At 40.1% G+C, this 18,751-nt stretch overlaps 2 protein-coding genes across 2 annotated transcripts; both read right to left on the bottom strand.

The window, feature by feature from the left end:
* Positions 1-2,882: 2,882 nt before the first annotated feature.
* On the bottom strand, positions 2,883-6,460 carry LOC124067940 (basement membrane-specific heparan sulfate proteoglycan core protein-like). Its single transcript, XM_046405735.1, has 6 exons — positions 6,356-6,460; positions 5,889-6,218; positions 5,397-5,753; positions 5,173-5,295; positions 3,556-3,590; positions 2,883-3,469 (listed from the first exon to the last, which is right to left on the bottom strand). The coding sequence occupies exons 1-6, from the start codon at positions 6,393-6,395 to the stop codon at positions 3,332-3,334; spliced, it is 1,023 nt and encodes a 340-aa protein (XP_046261691.1). The 5' UTR covers positions 6,396-6,460; the 3' UTR covers positions 2,883-3,331.
* Positions 6,461-12,008: 5,548 nt separating this feature from the next.
* LOC124067939 lies at positions 12,009-14,232 on the bottom strand. Its single transcript, XM_046405734.1, has 6 exons — positions 13,994-14,232; positions 13,511-13,837; positions 12,825-13,184; positions 12,538-12,666; positions 12,392-12,438; positions 12,009-12,306 (listed from the first exon to the last, which is right to left on the bottom strand). Exons 1-6 carry the CDS (start codon positions 14,094-14,096, stop codon positions 12,169-12,171), a joined length of 1,104 nt encoding a protein of 367 aa, XP_046261690.1. The 5' UTR covers positions 14,097-14,232; the 3' UTR covers positions 12,009-12,168.
* Positions 14,233-18,751: the final 4,519 nt, after the last annotated feature.

The raw sequence follows: 18,751 nt of genomic DNA, 5'->3' as shown, positions 1-18,751 counted from the left end.
TTAGGAGGAGGAGAACACAAAGGAATATGGGAGGAGTACTGACAGGCCCTGACAATCTGATTATTTTGAGCATCTTATTTTTATTTTAAGTGTTAGACATTTTGGAAAAGATCCCAACAGACAAAGACCTTTCTGTTAAAGAGTACAATCCTTTTTGTTTAACCAGAGTCAGCAGACTGCATTTAAAGAAAATATATTTTACTTTGCAGATCACTGTAAATCACTTGCCGATCCCTTCTTGAACTGCCACCTTAACGTGTTGGAGGGATTTGAGTACCCGAATGATTCGACAGGCTTTGTTGTTGGGACCTTAATGCCCCTGTTGGAGGTCTTCCAAGGCAAACAGGTCTTATGTGACAGGTCTGTCTAAGAGTGGTTCAGCCACCTCGAATGAATAATTTAACAACAAGAACGTGTATGTCACCCAGATTGCCGTTACTGGGGCCCCACCCTGGAGCCAGGCCTGGGGTTGGGGCTCTGCCACGGGACCTGGCCAGGCACATGCCTGAGCTCGTGTAGGAAATTGAGTGGTACCGGTTAAAGATAGCCGGGCTTACTTCCATGGACAGCCTGGGCTCTGGAACCCAACTCCTTGAGAGAGGCTGGACTATCTTGTATTCTGGAGTTGCCCATGGTGTGAGGCAGCGATCTGGTGTGGGCTTGCTTATAGCCCCCAGCTCAGCCGCCATGTGTTGGAGTTCTCCCTAGTGAACGGGAGGGTAGTTTTCCTGCGCCTTTGGGTCTCTCACTGTTGCTTCTGCCTATGGATCAAAAAGCTGTGCAAAGTAGACTGAGCAGTTGTAAGTTGGGAGCAGCTGACATTGACTGGGGACACTGTGGGAAGGTGGAAGGAATACTTCGAGAGTCTCCTCAAACTTGCTGACACGCATTCCGTCATGGAAGCAGAGGCTGAGGACCCAGAGACTGATCCATTCATCATCCAAGCTGAAGTCACTGAAGTGGTTGGAAAGCTCCTCTGTGGCACAGGACTAGGGGTGGATGAGATCTGTCCTGAGTACCTTAAGTCTCTAGATGTTGTAGGGCTGTCTTGTCTGACACGCCTCTGCACCATCACGTGGCAATGGGGGACAGGGCCCCAGGACTGGCAGACTGGGGTGGTGATTATTCTTTTCAAGAGGGGGGACTGGAGGGTGTGCTCCAACTACAGAGGGATCACACTTCTCAGCCTCCCTTGGAAAGTCTATTCCAGGGTACTGGAGAGGAGAACTCGACTGATAGTCGAACGTCGGATCCAGGAGGAACAATGTGCTTTTCGCCCTGGTTGTGGAACACTGGACCAGCTCTATACCCTCCACAGGGTGCTCGGGGGTTCATGGGAGTTTGTCCAAATGTGTTTTGTGGACTTTGAGAAGGCATTCGACCGTGTTCTCGGTAGCATTCTGTGGAGTTCTTGGTTCTGGGAGTATGGGGTCCGGGGCTCGTTGCTATGGGCTGTGCGGTCTCTGTACTCTCGGAGTCTGGTTTGCATCGCTGGCAATAAGTCAGACCTGTTCCCAGTGCATGTTGGACTCAGGCAGGGCAGCCTGTTGTCACCGGTCTTGTTCATCATTTTCATGGACAGGATTTCTAGGGGCAGCCAGGGACTGGAGGGAACCTTTTGGGAACCATAGGATTTCATCTCTGCTTTTTGTGAACAATGTTGTCCTGTTGGTTTCTTTGAGCCAGGACCTTCAGCATGCACTGGGGAGGTTTGCAGCCGAGTGTGAAGCGGCTGGGATGAGAATCAGTTTTACATCTGTAGCAGCAACAGATAGAGAGAGACATGAGAGGCTGTGTGGAGCTCAAAATAGCACAGTCTTTACAGAAACAGAAATACACCAGACACACACTGGCAGGCAGTTCAAGAAGTCAACAGTACAGGCAGTGTGTCAGCAACAATTCAGAAACCAATCAAACTGAATGAGCACATTAATCAGAAAGAAAAACTAAAGAAATTATTTCAATTTGTTCAGCAACAAAAGTCTCTTGTGTCTTCTCCCTCTTTGCAGCGTTACCCTCACTACATATCCTGTTGAAGCACATGGTCAGGTCTGTTCTGAGTAAACAGCCTTGATGGTTGATCAAATGGTAGAGAAACAGCCCACCACAGCCTGTCTGTGTGTGTTTCTGCTGCATGTGGCTTTGCTTGTTGTTAGCAGACATGCAGGAGGCCTACAAAGTGATGTTTCACACACCAACAAAAGTGTCAACCTGCCAGTGCTGCTACGTAAGTCAGGTGGTAAAACCAACATATTAGCAGGCTACATTTGCTTTGGAAACGTTTAATTATCGAAATACAATGTCATGGCATGTTGTTGTTAAGAGAATATGCTTCAGAGTGCAGAGTGTGATTGTGCTTGAAAGCATATTTGTTTGTCCTGATGACTGAATTAAATCTGTTCTTTCGGCAGAATATTTATATGTTAGGGTTAAGACATGCAGTACATCACATTCACTTGTTGACAATATGAAACATGTATTCAGTCCCCATGAAGTTTTTATTTGCCTTTTGTTTTTTTGGTACTGTTAGCTATGAGTTCAACATTTTCTTCATGGAAATTCTATTTACAAAGAACATGTTTGCTTTTCATATCCTTGTCCTTGTCCATGGGCAAGACACTCATCCTGATACTGGACCACAAATTGCTCCTGATGGCTTTTCTATCAGTGTGTCAGTGTTCATGTGAATGGTTTTCGGTCCTGATGAGCTTACATGGTGTCCTCTGCCAGCTGTGTGTGTACGTGTGTGCGTACGCGTGTGTGAATGCTGGCTCATGTTGGAAAGGACTTTGAGTCATGGGGCACAAACTGAAAATATGTTTACAGGTTTTTAGTTTTCTGTTGAAAGATTTTTAGATTTTTAAGGAAGAAAACAACACATGTACACCAACATCAGCTTTATTTGCTGCAATTATTTTTACATGTTGTTGATACATGAGAGATGCTAACAGACTTAAAACTGAGCAGCAGATAAAAGAAAAACAGATTAAAAACCTTCCTCAACCCTCGTCGTCTTTAAGATTAATCATTGAAAAAGCCTGTTTGAGTGGTGGCCTGATAAAACTCTTCAGTGACTTTAATAAGAGAAAATGCACAAAAATAAATCAAGATGTAGATGCACAAAACTGATGTCACCAAAAGCTGAAAATGATCAAATCTGGATATTCTTATTGTTTTATACAATTTCAGACTGGACAAAATATGATGTCAAAATGATAACATTCTTAAGTTTTTCCAAATTAAATATAGTTACCAATGGCAGATGAAAAGTGGTTCTTTGTTCATCTCATCAGAAAGAAGCTGCTTCGCAAAAGACAAAAATATCTTAGCTTTAACTGGCAGATACAAAAGTCCTGACATCAGAGTAGATTATCCCTCCTTCAGTTGTTTTTACATTCCTTTTCCCTGATTTGGCAGCTTTGCTCTTGGTGACGGTTGGTGCAGAATAAACCAATGAGTTCTCGTCTCTCTGAGCAAATATATGAACAAAATGTTATGAGATACCACATGTTGACATTTACGTATTTCAGTCGTCATCTTTTCTTTATACCTTACCTGCTGACTTTGCTGGTCACCACTGGCTATTTGAGCTTTATTAACAAATAAAAACAAAGATTTAAGGGGAAAGAAGCTGTAGGTTAATTTTACACGAATAGACAATATTATATTTATTGGAAATGGGGCAACATCATTAAAATTGACTTGGCTTAATGTATGGTGCATCCAGAAAGTATTCACACCGCTTCACTTTTTACACATTTTGTTATGTTACAGTGTCATTCCAAAATGGATTAAATTCATTTTTTTTCTCTCAAAATTTTACACAAAATACCCCATATTGACAATGTAGAACAAGTTTACTTGAATTTTTTTGCAAATTTATTAAAAATTAAAATACAATAAAATATAACATGTACATAAGTATTCACACCTTGTGATCAATAGTTTGCTGAAGCCCCTTTGGCAGCAATTTCAGCCTCAAGTCTTTTTGAGTATGATTCTATAAGCTTGGCACACTTATTTTTGGGCAGTTTCTCCCACTCTTCAATGCAGAAGCTCTCAAGCTCCATCAGGTTGGATGGGGAGCGTCAGTGCAAAGCCATTTTCAGTTCTCTCCAGAGATGCTCAATAGGGTTCAAGTCTGGGCTCTGGCTGGGCCACTCAAGGACATTCAGAGTGTTGTCCCAAAGCCTCTCCTTTGTGATGTTGGCTGTATGCTGAGGGTCGTTGTCCTGTTGGAAGATAAACCTTCGGCCCAGTCTGAGGTCCAGTGCACTCTGGAACGGGTTGTCAGCAAGGATGTCTCTGTTCATTTTTATCAGACCAGAGAATTTTGTTTCTTGTGGTCTGAGAGTCTTTCAGGTGCCTTTTGGCAAACTCCAAGCAGGTTTTCATATGCATTTTACTCAGTAGTGGCTTCCATCTGGCCTGATTGGTGGAGTGCTGCAGAAATGGTTGTCCTTCTTGAAGGTTCTCCTCTCCACAGAGCAACACTGGAGCTCTGTCAGAGTGACCATTGGGTTCTTGGTCACCTCCCTGACTAAGGCACTTCTACTCTGATCACTCAATTTAGCTGGGAAGCCAGGTCTAGGAAGAGTCCTGGTGGTTCCAATCTTCTTCCACTTATGGATTATGGAGGCCACTGTGTCTCAGAGGTCTGCAAACAATTTCTTTGACTTCATGGCTTGGTTTGTGCTCTGAAATGCAATGTCAACTGTGAGGGCTTATATGGACAGGTTGTCCTTTTCCAAACAACCAACAGCCTTTCCAAATCATGCCCAATCCACTGAAATTACCACAGGTGGACTCAACTCAAGTTGTAGAAACCTCTGAAGGATGATCAATGGAAACAGGATGCACTTGAGCTCAAATTTGAGTGTCATCGGGTCAAAGGGTGTGAATACTTATGTACATGTTTATGTTTATGTACATATTTTGTTTTTCATTTTTAAGAAGTTAGCAAAAACTCAAGCAGCTTGTTTCACTTTGTCATTATGGGGTATTTTGTGTAGAACTTTGAGGGAAAAAATGAACTTAATCCATTTTGTAATGAGACTGTAACATAACAAAATGTGGAAAAAGAGAAGCGGTGTGAATACTTTCCAGATGCACTGTATATATCTTGATGTTAGCTTTGACAAAATGCTGTTTCATAGGCTGAAATTCTGTTACCTTTGCAACAACCACAAGATGTTTTCTTGATGGTATAAATCAGGCAGGTTATAACAATCAGACTTAGAGCCAAAGCAGCACATAACAGAAGCAGAACTGTATTGGCCTCCTGCGTGTTAGGGGCTGAAACAATATGAAGAAGAACAAACAATGAAAGTTAATATGATGTTACAATGCAGGGTTTGCCAAACATCTTCATGGATATTGAAATGTTCAGCAGTTACCTTCAGTGTCCAGTTTTGTTCCATTTCCAAATAATATCTCCCCACATGTGGCCACAGCACAGTAATAAGTCCCATCATCAGAGGAGCTGACGTTCTTAGAGAAGCTGTAGACACATTTCTGTGGAGCGTGAGCCTCAGGACTCTTGTCACATCCATCACCAGAGTCTCCATGAGTGTAAATGACACTGGGATGAGATTCATCTGATCCAGCTTTGAACCAGAACACACTGGGACCTCCTGGACATGTTTTGTCTTCAGGGTCAGAGAGGACTGAACACTGCAGGGTCACTGAGTCTCCTGGATGGACTGAATCAGATGGAGGCTCCTGAATGACAGCAGTGATATCAGGTTCTGATCCTGGGAAATACAAACATGAAATGAAACATGCTTTACTCTCCTAATGAAAACTTTAAAATACACATCAACACTTTCCTCTGAAGTCCTGCCTCCATATGAAAATGTATGTACACTGCTGTTATAAATGGTGTTTACCTTTAATTCTCAGAAATGTTCCATTCAAAAATTTCATGTCAACTTGGTGTACTTTTACACAGTAGTAAACTCCAGTATCACTTCTCTTGGTTTCTTTAATATGGAGAAGAAACGTTCCAGGCCCTTGTTTTGCTGTGATACGAGGAGCCTCATTAACATCCTCATAATCAAATGCAAATGTTCCTCCCAAGAGTTCAGGTAAGTTTCCAGAAACAAGCCTGATCCAAAACAAGGCTGCTGCATCCTTTGATTCTTGGCGGGTACAGGTCAGAGTCACATCATCTCCAACACCAACAGTCTTCATGTCAAAGATCACATCATCTGTGCATCCTAAACATAACATTAAATACATCAGTGACGAACAACAGAGACGCAGTACATTCATACATATCTGGTATTGAACCGATACAAGATGATGACAACATACTTGAAATGTATAAGGAAAGAATTTGACGTTTAGTACTTACGCCCTAAAGTGAATGTCAGCAGTAAATAAAAGGAGAGCATCTTCTGGCTGTGACAGCAGTTATTTTAGATGATATTATAAGGCAATTCATCTCTGTGTGATGATATGAAGTGGGAGGGAACAATTTCACTGCAGTCTGATTGGTCTCTTGTTATGTTGGCATTTCGCTGTACATCAGTGGAAACAGCATTGACCATCTTTCCAACCGAAATGCAGCAACACTAACAGCAAGCTGTTGTTTGATGTTTCACGGTGGGTTTCTATCACTGACAGTGAGAGTAAACACAAGATCTGGTTTGACTTAACATGTGGGTTAACTTCTGTATTCCAAAACTCTTTTGCTCATTTCCTCTCTTGTATTTTCTCAATGTTTAGATGGACCATTCAGTGGACACTCACTAACATGGTCAAACTGCTTCGGACAGACACACATCACCCGAAATGACGTGATTTTACCTTGTGAGGGTCATGTGTTCAAGGCCCCGTGTGTTTTTAAGAAATGGAATATGATATTTATAATTATATTGTCATTAGGGTTGAATCACAGTAAAATCACGGTAAAATAAAAGTAACTACTGTCAAAAAAATAACAATAACATCTAATTTCATGAAATCGTGAAATTCCATGAAATCACAGTAACCAATAATGTACTGCAGGAAAAAATTATGGAAAATTATGGAAATATATATACTTTAGAAAGTCACTAACAATATGCTCTATAGAATTACATTAATTGGTCATTTATTGTGGAAAATCAGTAATTAATTATTAATTATTAGTAATTATTATATCTTCAATGTGATCTTAACAAGAACTGATTGGTCTGTGTATTTAAAAAATATGCATCCATTCATTTACCACAGTGATGCACCAAGTCAGAGGAGCCATCTTAAATAGTTTGTGAGGCAGCCAATCCAGACGCTCCACATCATCACTGATGACCCGCCCACTCTGAGGTTAGTCACATCAACAGGAAGAGCACAGCACACAGAGTTGAGTTGGGCTGTTAAACCACTGCTTTACTTCTCTGCTGAGGGCAAAAGGTAGCAGCAAAGTGATGCTCACAGTGTCAGAGGAACAGGAGCTGTTCAGGAGCTGTTCAGCTGGAGGCTTTTAGAGTGTCTGAACTATATATTTTTATCTGAGGGAGGGAACCCATGTGGACTGGAGCACCTCACAGTATAATACAGTCCAGTTCAACAACATAAACTGTGGCATCAGAATGACTACACAAAACAGAGTTTTCTTCCCTCACTTTACCAATCTGAATGGTGCATGAGAATGAAGACAAATCAGTAGACAACCTGTCTATCTACAGGGCCAAAACTACCATAACATTGTTTAGAGCAGCATGTTGTGGTTTGTGGCCTTCATCAGGGTCAAGATACTGTTGACCACAAACCAAAACAAGTGTTGTGGACATAAGAACAGTAACAAATGTAAAATGCAGATTAAAGCAGTTCTTAATGCACCTTTAGCCTGCTTTGTGCTTTCACACAGAGAAGCGCATTCACTGTCATCTCTGGCAGTGAAATGATGCATGGAAACTTAAGCTTTGTTGTGGTCGGTCTTCAAACTGAGGTGTGAATACAAAGGGGCATTTGTACATGTGAATATATTTTATAGCTCATAGCTGAGCCAGCAGGTGGTTGTTGATGTCTTTGGCTGCATCTTAAAAACACTAACAACAACATAAATTGTGCTTTGAAAGAGCACATTAACCAGATAACCTAAAACATTTTAATTTGTTAAAGCAATCTTAGCCTGCTGAAACCTGTTGTCACACTCCCCTCACTGCATATCCTGTTGAAGCCCGCAGTCAGGTCTCTTCTGAGTAAACAGCCTTGATGGCTCGTCAAAGGGCACAGAAATGGCCTACCGCAGCCTGAGCCCATCGATGTAGCTATTGCCTGTGGCTTTGCTTGTTCTCACGGCAGACACACCGAAGAAGTTCACAAGAAGTTTACAAATGAGTGTGAGATAAGAAAGACTTACTGATATGTCCTTGCCCGGACATTTCATTCCAGAAAGTTTATGATACTCTATAAATTGTTTTGTGTTTTGATAGCCATGCTTTTGTCTTCAGTTGTGGGCTGCTGTAGTGAACAGACACCCTGCAGTTCACTGTCAAAGCATCCAAATGTCTGTCTGCTAGCCTCTTTCTCTTTGACAATATTTTACACAAGCAGAAGTGCCACTGCAGCCTGTATTCAGAGGTAAATCATGTCAATCCGTGTCTCCTGGAAATGACATTTATAAAGAACTGTTGTGCAACTGCAGTTTTTAAGTTATAGGGGAAATGCAATTGTTGCCTGGATTATGTAAAACACCATGTTTAAATGTGTTTTAACTAGTGAAACAGTTCAGGACACTAGAAGGTTAAGTTTAAGCAACAAATGCACTTTGATTAGGGAAACTGCCTACTGCCTTTAATGATAAGTTAGTAATATGAATAAGTGTTAAAACATTACACATTAAAACCTTTCATTTATTCCTACCAGTTCCTGTAGTATGTCTCCACCTAGTGGCCAGAGGTAATTCTTCATTTTTTTCTGCTTTTATGATGTGCTTCAGCCTTGGAGACTATGTGTCTGTAAGTAAAGTGGTTTAAATAATTATCAAAGGCTTTCATGTTTTTAAAGGACTCCCATGTTAGAAATGTTTTTACTGTTTTGGTAAAACATGTACATCACTGGCTAGCAGCTGACAGCAGTTACAGCTGTTGAGCCAGCTCTGTTCACACATTGACAGATCGACTTATATTGACTATTGTGGTTGGTGTCTTTCATGCAGTACAAAGCCCTTTTCATACCTTTTGTAGGAATTTGTATGGGTGTAATTCTTACCTTTTATATGCACATTATTTTTATCTACATACACTATATAGACAAAACTATTGGGCCATCTGACGGTTACGGAAAAAGAAAAGAAAAAGGGCCTTCCCCAAACTGTTGTCACAAATTGGAGGCATAGCATTGTCCAAAATGTCTTGGGATGCTGAAGCTTTAAGAATTTCCCTTCAGGCGTCTTGCCCAACCCCTGAAAAATGGCCCCATAAAGAGGTTTGTCTGGATACTTTTGTCTATATAGTGTATCTATGTTCTCTCTGTTATTTTCAAGCTGCACAAAAACCAGAACAAAAGCACTTCTCTAATTTGCTGTTGCAAATGAATTCTTAAACATATCTTTTGGAGACAGAACTGTTCATATGAACTCACAGACGATCACCCAATTGTCCAAAGCACACACACTCCCTCATTGCTCACATTTCTTTTTCTTGTGTGTACACAAAATCATTCACTGGGAAATGTGTATTATTGGCTATCTATCATATCAGTGAAATTGTAGCTGATAAACAGAGGTGACAATGGCTTCCACTGACATGTATTGCAAAATATGTTCAGCAAAAGGGGTTCGGAGAGGAGGGAAAAAGTCGATGAGTACAAGTTTTACAGGTTATGAACTTGTGTGAAATTTTCCTTTATATTCTGCCAACTCTTAACCTTTTATTTTGTCGCATCCTCTGCACAGGACACATAATATTATCCTCATAAGAAAAAATATAACAAACTAACTCTTGAGAAGCTACAGCATGTAAATATGTGGCAAATGGGAATGAAGTCAAGCTGATTAATATACTGACTGAGAAATGTAAGAAGTATTTTATTCAAAATGTCACAATTATATTAGAAAAAAAATAAAGCATGTTAAGTGGGCTGTAAAGTCATTGTGCAGCAATCCTACCACTTATGTTCTGAGATTTGATCTTGATTTTACAACCCAAATCTCTGAATTATTTGTCCCCCACATGGTGACTTTTCTTTTTCTCCACATGGTGGAGCACTCAATTTCAACACAAGGAAAGTGATAGGAGGAACAAAAAAGTGTTGCCACAAGAGTTGTTACAGCACATAACCACAACCAGAAACTCTCCCCTCTACAGGCAGCACAATACAATGTGGTTTACTTATTACCATAGTTTGATAAAGTTACATCATGTTGGCTGTTTGTGTGGTAAAACAAGAAGAACAGCCAGAAAACAACAAAAACCTGGGTTACTGGCTGGTCCTGGTTACTAAGATCTGTGAACCTCTTTGATATTTTCTTCACCTAATACAAATTGTATTACATATTTAAACAATATGAGCTCAGTATATCCATGTTAATGGAACTTTTCTTTAATCAGGTTGCAAAGTTATTTTTGCCTTTCTTCAGTGGCAATAGCACAGAGATAAAAGAACATGAGTGTTCCAGTTTGTGGTGGTCATGTAACTTTTAATTGAATAAAGAATGACATAAAATCCTCTCTGGGTAGAGTTTGAATGTTTTCCTCTTTCCACTCAGAATCAGAAGGCATTAAGTTTCGGGCAATTGGAGAATTTTCCTGCAATTGTAAATGTACGTATGAGTAGGTGTCTGCAGCTGTTATCACCGTGATAGACTGGCGATCTGTCCAGGTCGTACCTCACACTGCACATTGTGAGTTGGTACCTGCAGCTTCCAGCGATGCAGCACAGGACAAGCCAGCATGATCTAACCAAATGGCATAAGAAATATGAAACCATGTTTGATGTCGTAAATTTCTTTGCTCTTTGCGTGTCATTTAACATCATTTGCATTAAGCTTCTTTTGTGTCAGTTTAAGTGTGAATGTCAGGGAGGAAACTAACAGACTCAACAGAATCATTAAGAAGGCCAGCCATGTTGTGGGAGAGGAACTGGACTCTCTGATGGTGGTGTCTGAGAGGAGGATGTTGTCCAAAATAAGAACTATACTGGACTTTCCCTCTCACCCTCTCCACAATGTGCTGATCAGCTACAGGAGCTCGTTCAGCAACAGACTCATACTCCCATGATGCACCACAGAGCGACACAGGAAATCATTCCTGCCTGTCGCCATCAAACTGTTAAACTCTGCACTGTGACGGACACACTTACTTTATATATACAATGTATATATTGTTTTTTTACACATGTACATACCTGTATTTTTAAATTTTCTTAAAAAAAATTGAACACATTGTAAATACCTCTACTTTGAGATTTTAGTTTTTGTTTATCCTATCTTTATTTTAATCCTATTTTTATACTCTTCACTTTTCACCTTTCTTGGTCGGGAATACTGCATGTGCAATGTCTGTAAGAATAAGAATTTCCCTTCAGGGATAAATAAAGGAATTCTGATTCTGATTCTGATTCTGAAAAACAATTGAGTGAGCAATAAAGTCCACACATGGAGGAGGTTTGGTGTGGTGACTTTCAACCAGGAGACCAGTGTTCATACACTGTGTGAAACCAAGATGTCCTAACTTAACTTCAGTTCCTGAGTTAACTTAGGTCACATATATCATGTAACCAAAGTTATTTTTAACCCAGACCACGATCTTTTGCCAAACCTATGCAAGTAGATTTGAAACCCAGCCGGTCTGCAACAGCAGATTACGTGAACAAGACAAGAAAGATCACTTGATGACATTCACCTGACTCGATCCTTCCCTGCGAGCCTAAAACCCATAAAATGTAGATGGCGTGAAATGAAATGAAAAGTTTAAAACTTGCTTGACACGACACTCGTTCTTGCGTTCTTAAAGGGGTTGTGCTCGTTGGATAAGCAGGTATAAACAACGGATGGAAAATTTCAACCACGCTTTTGATTCATTTCAATATTTATTCATCATTATATCTATTTTGATCAAAGTTTATGCAAATGTACAAACAAACCTTCATGCAACTGTATTTGAGCGAGATGTACATCATTACCCAATAACAAACTAGATAATACAGATCCAATTGATGAAAACCTGCACTGTCAACTCATGAATCAAACCCAAAAGCCCCGGCAGCTGCATAGATCCTCTCTCTCTCAGGTGTTTTTGCATCCTTTATTGCACCACTGTTAGTTTTCATCATGGTGAAGATGACAGTAGAATAAATCCACCTGCCCTCATCGCTCTGAGAAAATAAGAGATGGCAAAGTTAAAAAAATAAAAAATTGCAAATGTTTAAAGAAGAGTAATCCATCCTTTAAATACCTTACCCGTTGACTTTTGTGACCACCGCTGTTTTTTTGCAAGGCAAAAGCAGCTAGATTATGAAATAGAAATATAAAAACAATAATAAATAGGGATGCACTTGTTTTAATGTAACAGCACTAAACAGGAAACTGTCAGTAACTTCAGTTACCATTGCAACAATCACACTTGTTTTTCTTGATGGTGTAAATAAGGAAGGCTATCACAGTCAGGCTTATAGCCAAGACGGCACACAGCAGAACAATAATTCCATTAGCCATCGACGACCATATACTGGTTCCTGAAATATTGTCGAAAGGAGAAAAGACTGAATGTTACCAATGATAAATGATTACATATTCTATTGTATTAGATTTGAATTCTTTAGAATGTAAAAAAAATAGTAATTACATTACTGGACTTTGACGGATTTTATTTGAGTTTGCAGAGTAATCAAACCTTGAACATCCAGTTTGCTTCCATCTCCAAATATTATCTCTCCACATGTGGCCACAGCACAGTAGTACGTCCCAGCATCAGTGGAGTTGATGTCCTTAGTGAGGCGATAAACACAGCTTTTCTGTGTGTCAGATCTCATTTCACATTCATCATGTCTGTTTCCATCTGCGTAGATGATGTTTGGATGAGATTTGTCTAATCCGGCTCTGAACCAGAACACACTGCGACCTCCTCGACACATGTTACTGTCAGAGTCGGAGAGGACCGAACACTGGAAAGTCACCGAGTCTCCTGGACGGACTGGATCAGAAACTGTCGGCCACTGAACAACAGTGTAGTTTGATGTCCTCTGAGTGTTTCCTGTAAGTTACAGAACTGTGTTAAATGTATGGGATTTTCATTTACATTCGTAAATCTTAAAGTATTTAAGAAAAGTTCAATAGACATCATGATTTGACACGATACTCTGTAAAAACAGTAAAGAAATATCGGTAACACAAAGAGGAAGTAAAGTTAGATGCTGGGTGAAACCTCCTAACATAACGTACACACATAGCATTTCAAGTGGATATCCTGATACATCAAATTCTCTCCTGTTATGTCTCTGAGAAACAGACCAATTAACACAGGGAAGCTTACAGTGGATTAAGTGATTTCAAACTTTGAAAGACAAATCACATAATTACCTTTGAACAATAAATAGGTCCCACTCCAAGTCATTTGGATCCAGTCCACGACAGCACAGTGATACATTCCCTCGTCTTCTGAAATTGTGCTCCTTATGGTCAGATTGCTCATATTCTCATAAACCTTTACATCCATTCTAGAGGCAGAAAACGCTGATCCATACATTGGGGTTACATGTTTCCGCAGTGTTACAATTGATTTCAGGTTATCCCCGGCACTCTGCTTGTACCAGTGAAGCTGTCTTTGGCTGATCTTATCATCAAGGAAAGTACAAGTGAAGGTTGCAGGTTCACCAAGCTGAACTGTGGTCACTGGAACCAGAGTGTCTAAATAAATAAACACATATACTATGTGAAATCATGAATGGCAATTTGTGTAGAATGTAAATTTAAAAATATGTAATCACACGAATCATCGTGCATTTCATTTGCATGTAGATACTTAAAGGAGAAAATATTTGGTTATTATTAGGTAGCACTTACATCCTTGATGAAGGAGAACCAGTGTCATGCAGAACACGATCATCTTCACACTGTCTTTTATTATGAAATTTGGTGGCATTTCAGTGAGTGAAGCTGGTGCCATGATTCTGATAGGTCAGACTCTCAAATGCATCTGATTGGTTATCACAGACTGTCAGAGAGCATTTCCTGCTTCACCGGTCTTCACCTGGTGTGAAACAGAGTTCCTCTCACTCTCACCCATCCAGTAAACTATTTGCTATTTGTGCAGTTTCACACTCATTCAACGTTTGCTCACAGATTGAAATGGTTTTATATTTTCACCAATATTTGCTTACATATTTATTAGCTGTTGTGGCTAAATCATAAATGCATATCATTGCTGCGGTGAAAGATAACACGCAGTGAACAGCCGTGCATGATGGCGCTGCACTCCAATGAGACACTTCTGAAAATTGGAGACAAGAAACAGACCTGGTTCTGACTCCATTCTCAGCACACCTGGCACTACATTAGGGTGTAAGGGTAAGGATATTCATGAACCCCCTCAGGATACATTTCATCTTTGCAAATCCCCCGACAGTTCGCTTTGTTAACAAATAGATTATGTCATATATGATATACGATTATGTTTTGGTTAGTTTTGGTCATCACCTGAGAACTAATTAGATTATATTAGATTAGATTCAACTTTATTGTCATTACACATGTAACAAGCACAAGGCAGTGAAATGCAGTGATTGGCAATGTTGCATCAAATCTGATGTTATCAGCAAACCCAAATTCCAGGCTCACGAAGCGCTGCCCAGTCCCGATGATCACGCCTGCGGACTTGTGGACTTTCAGGGACAATCCCAGTAAAAATCCTGGAGGGTTTAGGCCTGTTGTCAAACTGTCGTTGTATGAAGACACTCTCACAAGACATTCTGAGTAATTTGTGCCCACTTTATGGAACTTTGTGTGAGAGAATTTCCCACAGTTCATAGCCTTGTGACATGAAACACGTGGGGGGGATTTCCTGTATGTCAGAAATTTTAGTTCGCTAGTTTTTTTACCACTTTCAAGGTCGTTATAGTGAGCTTGTATCAATATGCACTAGAGCAGAATACTACATGTTGTGAATGTCCTGTGATATAAAACTGAACTTGAGATTTTAAGTTGTGTCCATGCAGGAACATGTTAAAACATCAACATTAAAACTACTAATCACTGCCCGAGTTGACATGATTGGATTTAATTTCCAGTGTCATTCAGCTATATCAACCATAAAATTCAGTGCTACAAATCATCTGATTTCTTAACATTACTGCCATTACTGTGACACCCAGATGACTCAACAAACAGCAGATAAAACTTGTGACAAACATTTTCCCTTTAACCTTTAACTGACATGATTAATGGGATGTACATCACTTGTCACTTGTGTCCCCCTGCCACTTCACAATTGAATGCTATGTGGTACAACAACACCTCAAGCTCATCAAAGAAAATCAAGAAAATTACAGAAGAGTTCCATAAAATTCAGTCCGTTCGTGCAAACAAATGGCTAGTTAAATTTGCTGGGTGTGCACTCTGGGAAATAAACAGCTGTAAAATGTAATTTAAAACATCTCAGCGTCTTGTCTAAATCCATCTATAAGTTCCCTTGTGTTTTCTTGTGTGTGTGTGTGTGTGTGTGTGTGCATACATTTGCAGTCACCACTGACAAACAAATGATGTGTGGAAAGTTGAGCACGGTTGTGGTTGGGCTGCTAAGTAGGGTGTGATTTCAAAAGCACTCTTTTCCTGCCAGTCTCACCTTCTCAGGCATTGGAAGGAAGGGTTACGTAGTCTCTTTAACAAAGTAGGCGGAATAATAGTTTGATGGTCCAGGACCTGGTCTGTGATACATAAGCCATGCAGTGAGTTTTCAATGCACTTGTCTGAGTTTTGTTTATCTTTGATGGTGGTTGTAAGAGTCAGGGAAATGAGGCAGTGTCCTTCCTCAATGACTGCCATTCTGTTGCACTCACACCCATCATCATGAAATGCTTCATGAGGCATATCAAAACCCTGTTACACCCCTTGAAATTCACATATCACCCTAAATGCACCACAGAAGATGCTATTTCTCCCACCCTTCATCTGGCCCTTACCCAACTGGACAGTATGGACGTATGCTGTTCTTGGACTTCGGCTCAGCTTTCAATACAATCATCTCACAACATCTGATTAGTAAGCTGAGCTTGCTGGGCCTCAACGCCTCCCTCTGCAATTGGATCCTGGAGTTCCTGACCAGGAGACCTCAGGCAACCCCAATGGAAAGCAGCATCTCTAGCACCACCAGACTGAACACCGGGGCCCCACAGGGCTGTGTGCTCAGTCCACTGCTGTTCACTTTTTGTCACGCCTTGTGTTTAAGTTGTCAAGCGTCACTTCCCCTGTGTTTCTCTTTTTCATGTAGCTTTGCTTTGGTTCATCTTGATTGCTTTCTCCTCCTTTAATGTGTTTCACCTGTCTCCGTGATCACATTTTACAGAGGGGCTATCGAGACCGTCCTGAGCAGCTGCGTCACTGCCTGCTTTGGGAATTTCACCATCTTGGACCATAACTCCCTGCAGTGGATAGTGAGAACAGCTGAGAAGAACATCGGAGTCCTTCTCCCTTCTATCACAGACATTTAGACCACCCGGTGCAAACAATCAGCATTGTAGATGACAACACACATCCCTCACACACAATCTTCACTCTCTTGCTGTCTTGTAGGAGGTACCGGAGCATTTGGTCCACCACCACTAGAATAATTTCTTTGCCCAAGTCATCAGACTTCTAAACTCCCAGTGACAGGACTGACATAATCATACACATACACTACACACAAACACACATCCACACACATCCGCACCTCTGCACTACAGGCACTTTCACAACTACACTCAAATGTCCTGTTGCATTGCATAGTGCTCTACACATTATACTTTTTTCTATATTTCTATTTTTTTATTTTTATTTTTTACTTATGTATAGTCTCCTGTTTAGCGCCATGTAGCATCCTGGAGGAACACTGTTTCATTGCTGTATGTACTCCACATACATAGCTGTGATGACAAATAAAGCTCCTTGAATCCTTCACATTCACTGGTACATGTGTGCAGGTGCTGCATATCCATGTTTCAACCTACTTCTTATAGGTCTTGTATTCATGCCATGAAAACCACCAAATAGTTAGCATCTGTTTGGGCTCTTTGATACATTCAGCCAAGTGAAACTTGTTCTCGGAGGTGCATGATGTGCTTGCATGACAGATGAAAACAGTACATACACCACAACATGTGTGGTGATGACTCCAAAATGAGTACATGTAGCAAACCTATACACTGTTGGAATAAATAGTAGCTATAAAATGTGTGTTTCAAAGTGCATCTAAATTTCAGTAACTGTGTGCATGCGTGGATTAAGATGCAAACACTGAATATTAACATCTGCCATTCTTTTGGAAGATTTTAACACATTATGCTAAAAATTGAATACAGTTTGTTTTTTTTTTCCATATGGAGCTAATTTGCACTAATGAGCACACAATAACGCATCAACACAAACATACTAGTTAAGCTAAATTTACGTTTCTGATGTATCTTGTGCACTTCCCCTCTTGTCCCGTGACCTCATTACATCCTGTTGAAGCCCACACTTCTTTTCTGAGAAGACAGCTTCAGCGGTTGGTCAAATGCAGAGAAATGGAGCCCCACAGCTTTCATTTGTTGTATGTGGTTTTGCTTGTTGCCTGTGATGCAAGTTGCCTTTACAAAGGGTTGTGAAGCTAGAAAGAGTACTTCTCCCTAAAAAATGTTTTCTTACATGGTATTTTTTCAAATGTACATAAATAACATAAAAGGCTGTCTGCATTTGTTGTCTTATCTACAACTGAAGGATGTTTTAAAGGACAAATAGCTATTCCAAACTGCAAAACGGCAAAATGTCTTCAGAGACATCTAACCAAGACCAGTTGTGTTCGATTCAATCTCCTTGAGAAAGTTTTAGTGACCAATAAATCATTCAGTATGAAGCTCTTATTTGCAATGAAACAAGCATTAATCAGTGCCATCATATTAGCAGACATACTGCTAATAACAGCAGCAACCTGAGTCGCTGAGGGTGTGTGTCCTGTCAATGCCTTGGTAAGACTGGAAACTAGCACTGGAAACAGAGGCTTGGGATCAAGCTGAGGAAAGAATGGGAGATTCTGGGGTCTGTAATTGGGATTGTGATTGTGAATTAACGCAGACAATTATTACTTTTTTATTTTAGCGCGCATTAATGCAGTTTTTTTAGTGAGCAACAATTAGATAGCTAGTGAGAAACGGACTTTGAAAATAATTATTATAATAAATATAACTGCGCAATAAAATAATTGTAATTGCATTAATTGATTATCGCGTTGCTGCGTTAATGTTTTGACAGCCCTAATGAAAACAGACTTTCCAAGGAGATCAAAACAACAGTTAAAATCAGATTTGGTCATTTGGATAAAGTCCTGCGTCATTTTTTTCTCATTACTACACTATTAATGGAGGACAGCAGTTCCAGAAGTAAAACTGGAGCTTTTTCAGGATGGCATATGCTTTGTTAAACATAACACACCATTGATTATCATGAATAAAGTTTCATCATTTTAAATGTCCCTATTTTAAAGACAGAATCTCAACGTTGCCTGTGCACAATAGTATATTACACGTGCTTTGGTAGCCTTCTATTGGCCAGGTCGAACAGTTTTATTCAGAAAAAGTTATCATCTCACAG

Source organism: Scatophagus argus, chromosome 12 (genome assembly GCF_020382885.2).
Source record: "Scatophagus argus isolate fScaArg1 chromosome 12, fScaArg1.pri, whole genome shotgun sequence".
Classification (NCBI taxonomy): domain Eukaryota; kingdom Metazoa; phylum Chordata; class Actinopteri; family Scatophagidae; genus Scatophagus; species Scatophagus argus.
This window is presented reverse-complemented; position numbering and strand designations above follow the sequence as displayed.

Bases quoted from the DNA above. Each gene is read 5' to 3' on its own strand.
- LOC124067940 (XM_046405735.1), bottom strand. From the start codon at position 6,395: ATGCTCTCCTTTTATTTACTGCTGACATTCACTTTAGGGC. The intron at 5,296-5,396 runs GTAACTGCTGAA...ATATTGTTTCAG, and splicing joins AACAAAACTGGACACTGAAG to CCCCTAACACGCAGGAGGCC. The intron at 3,470-3,555 runs GTAAGGTATAAA...ATATTTGCTCAG, and splicing joins GTGACCAGCAAAGTCAGCAG to AGAGACGAGAACTCATTGGT.
- LOC124067939 (XM_046405734.1), bottom strand. From the start codon at position 14,096: ATGGCACCAGCTTCACTCACTGAAATGCCACCAAATTTCATAATAAAA. The intron at 13,185-13,510 runs GTAATTATGTGA...TGTAACTTACAG, and splicing joins GACCTATTTATTGTTCAAAG to GAAACACTCAGAGGACATCA. The intron at 12,667-12,824 runs GTTTGATTACTC...ACAATATTTCAG, and splicing joins AAGCAAACTGGATGTTCAAG to GAACCAGTATATGGTCGTCG.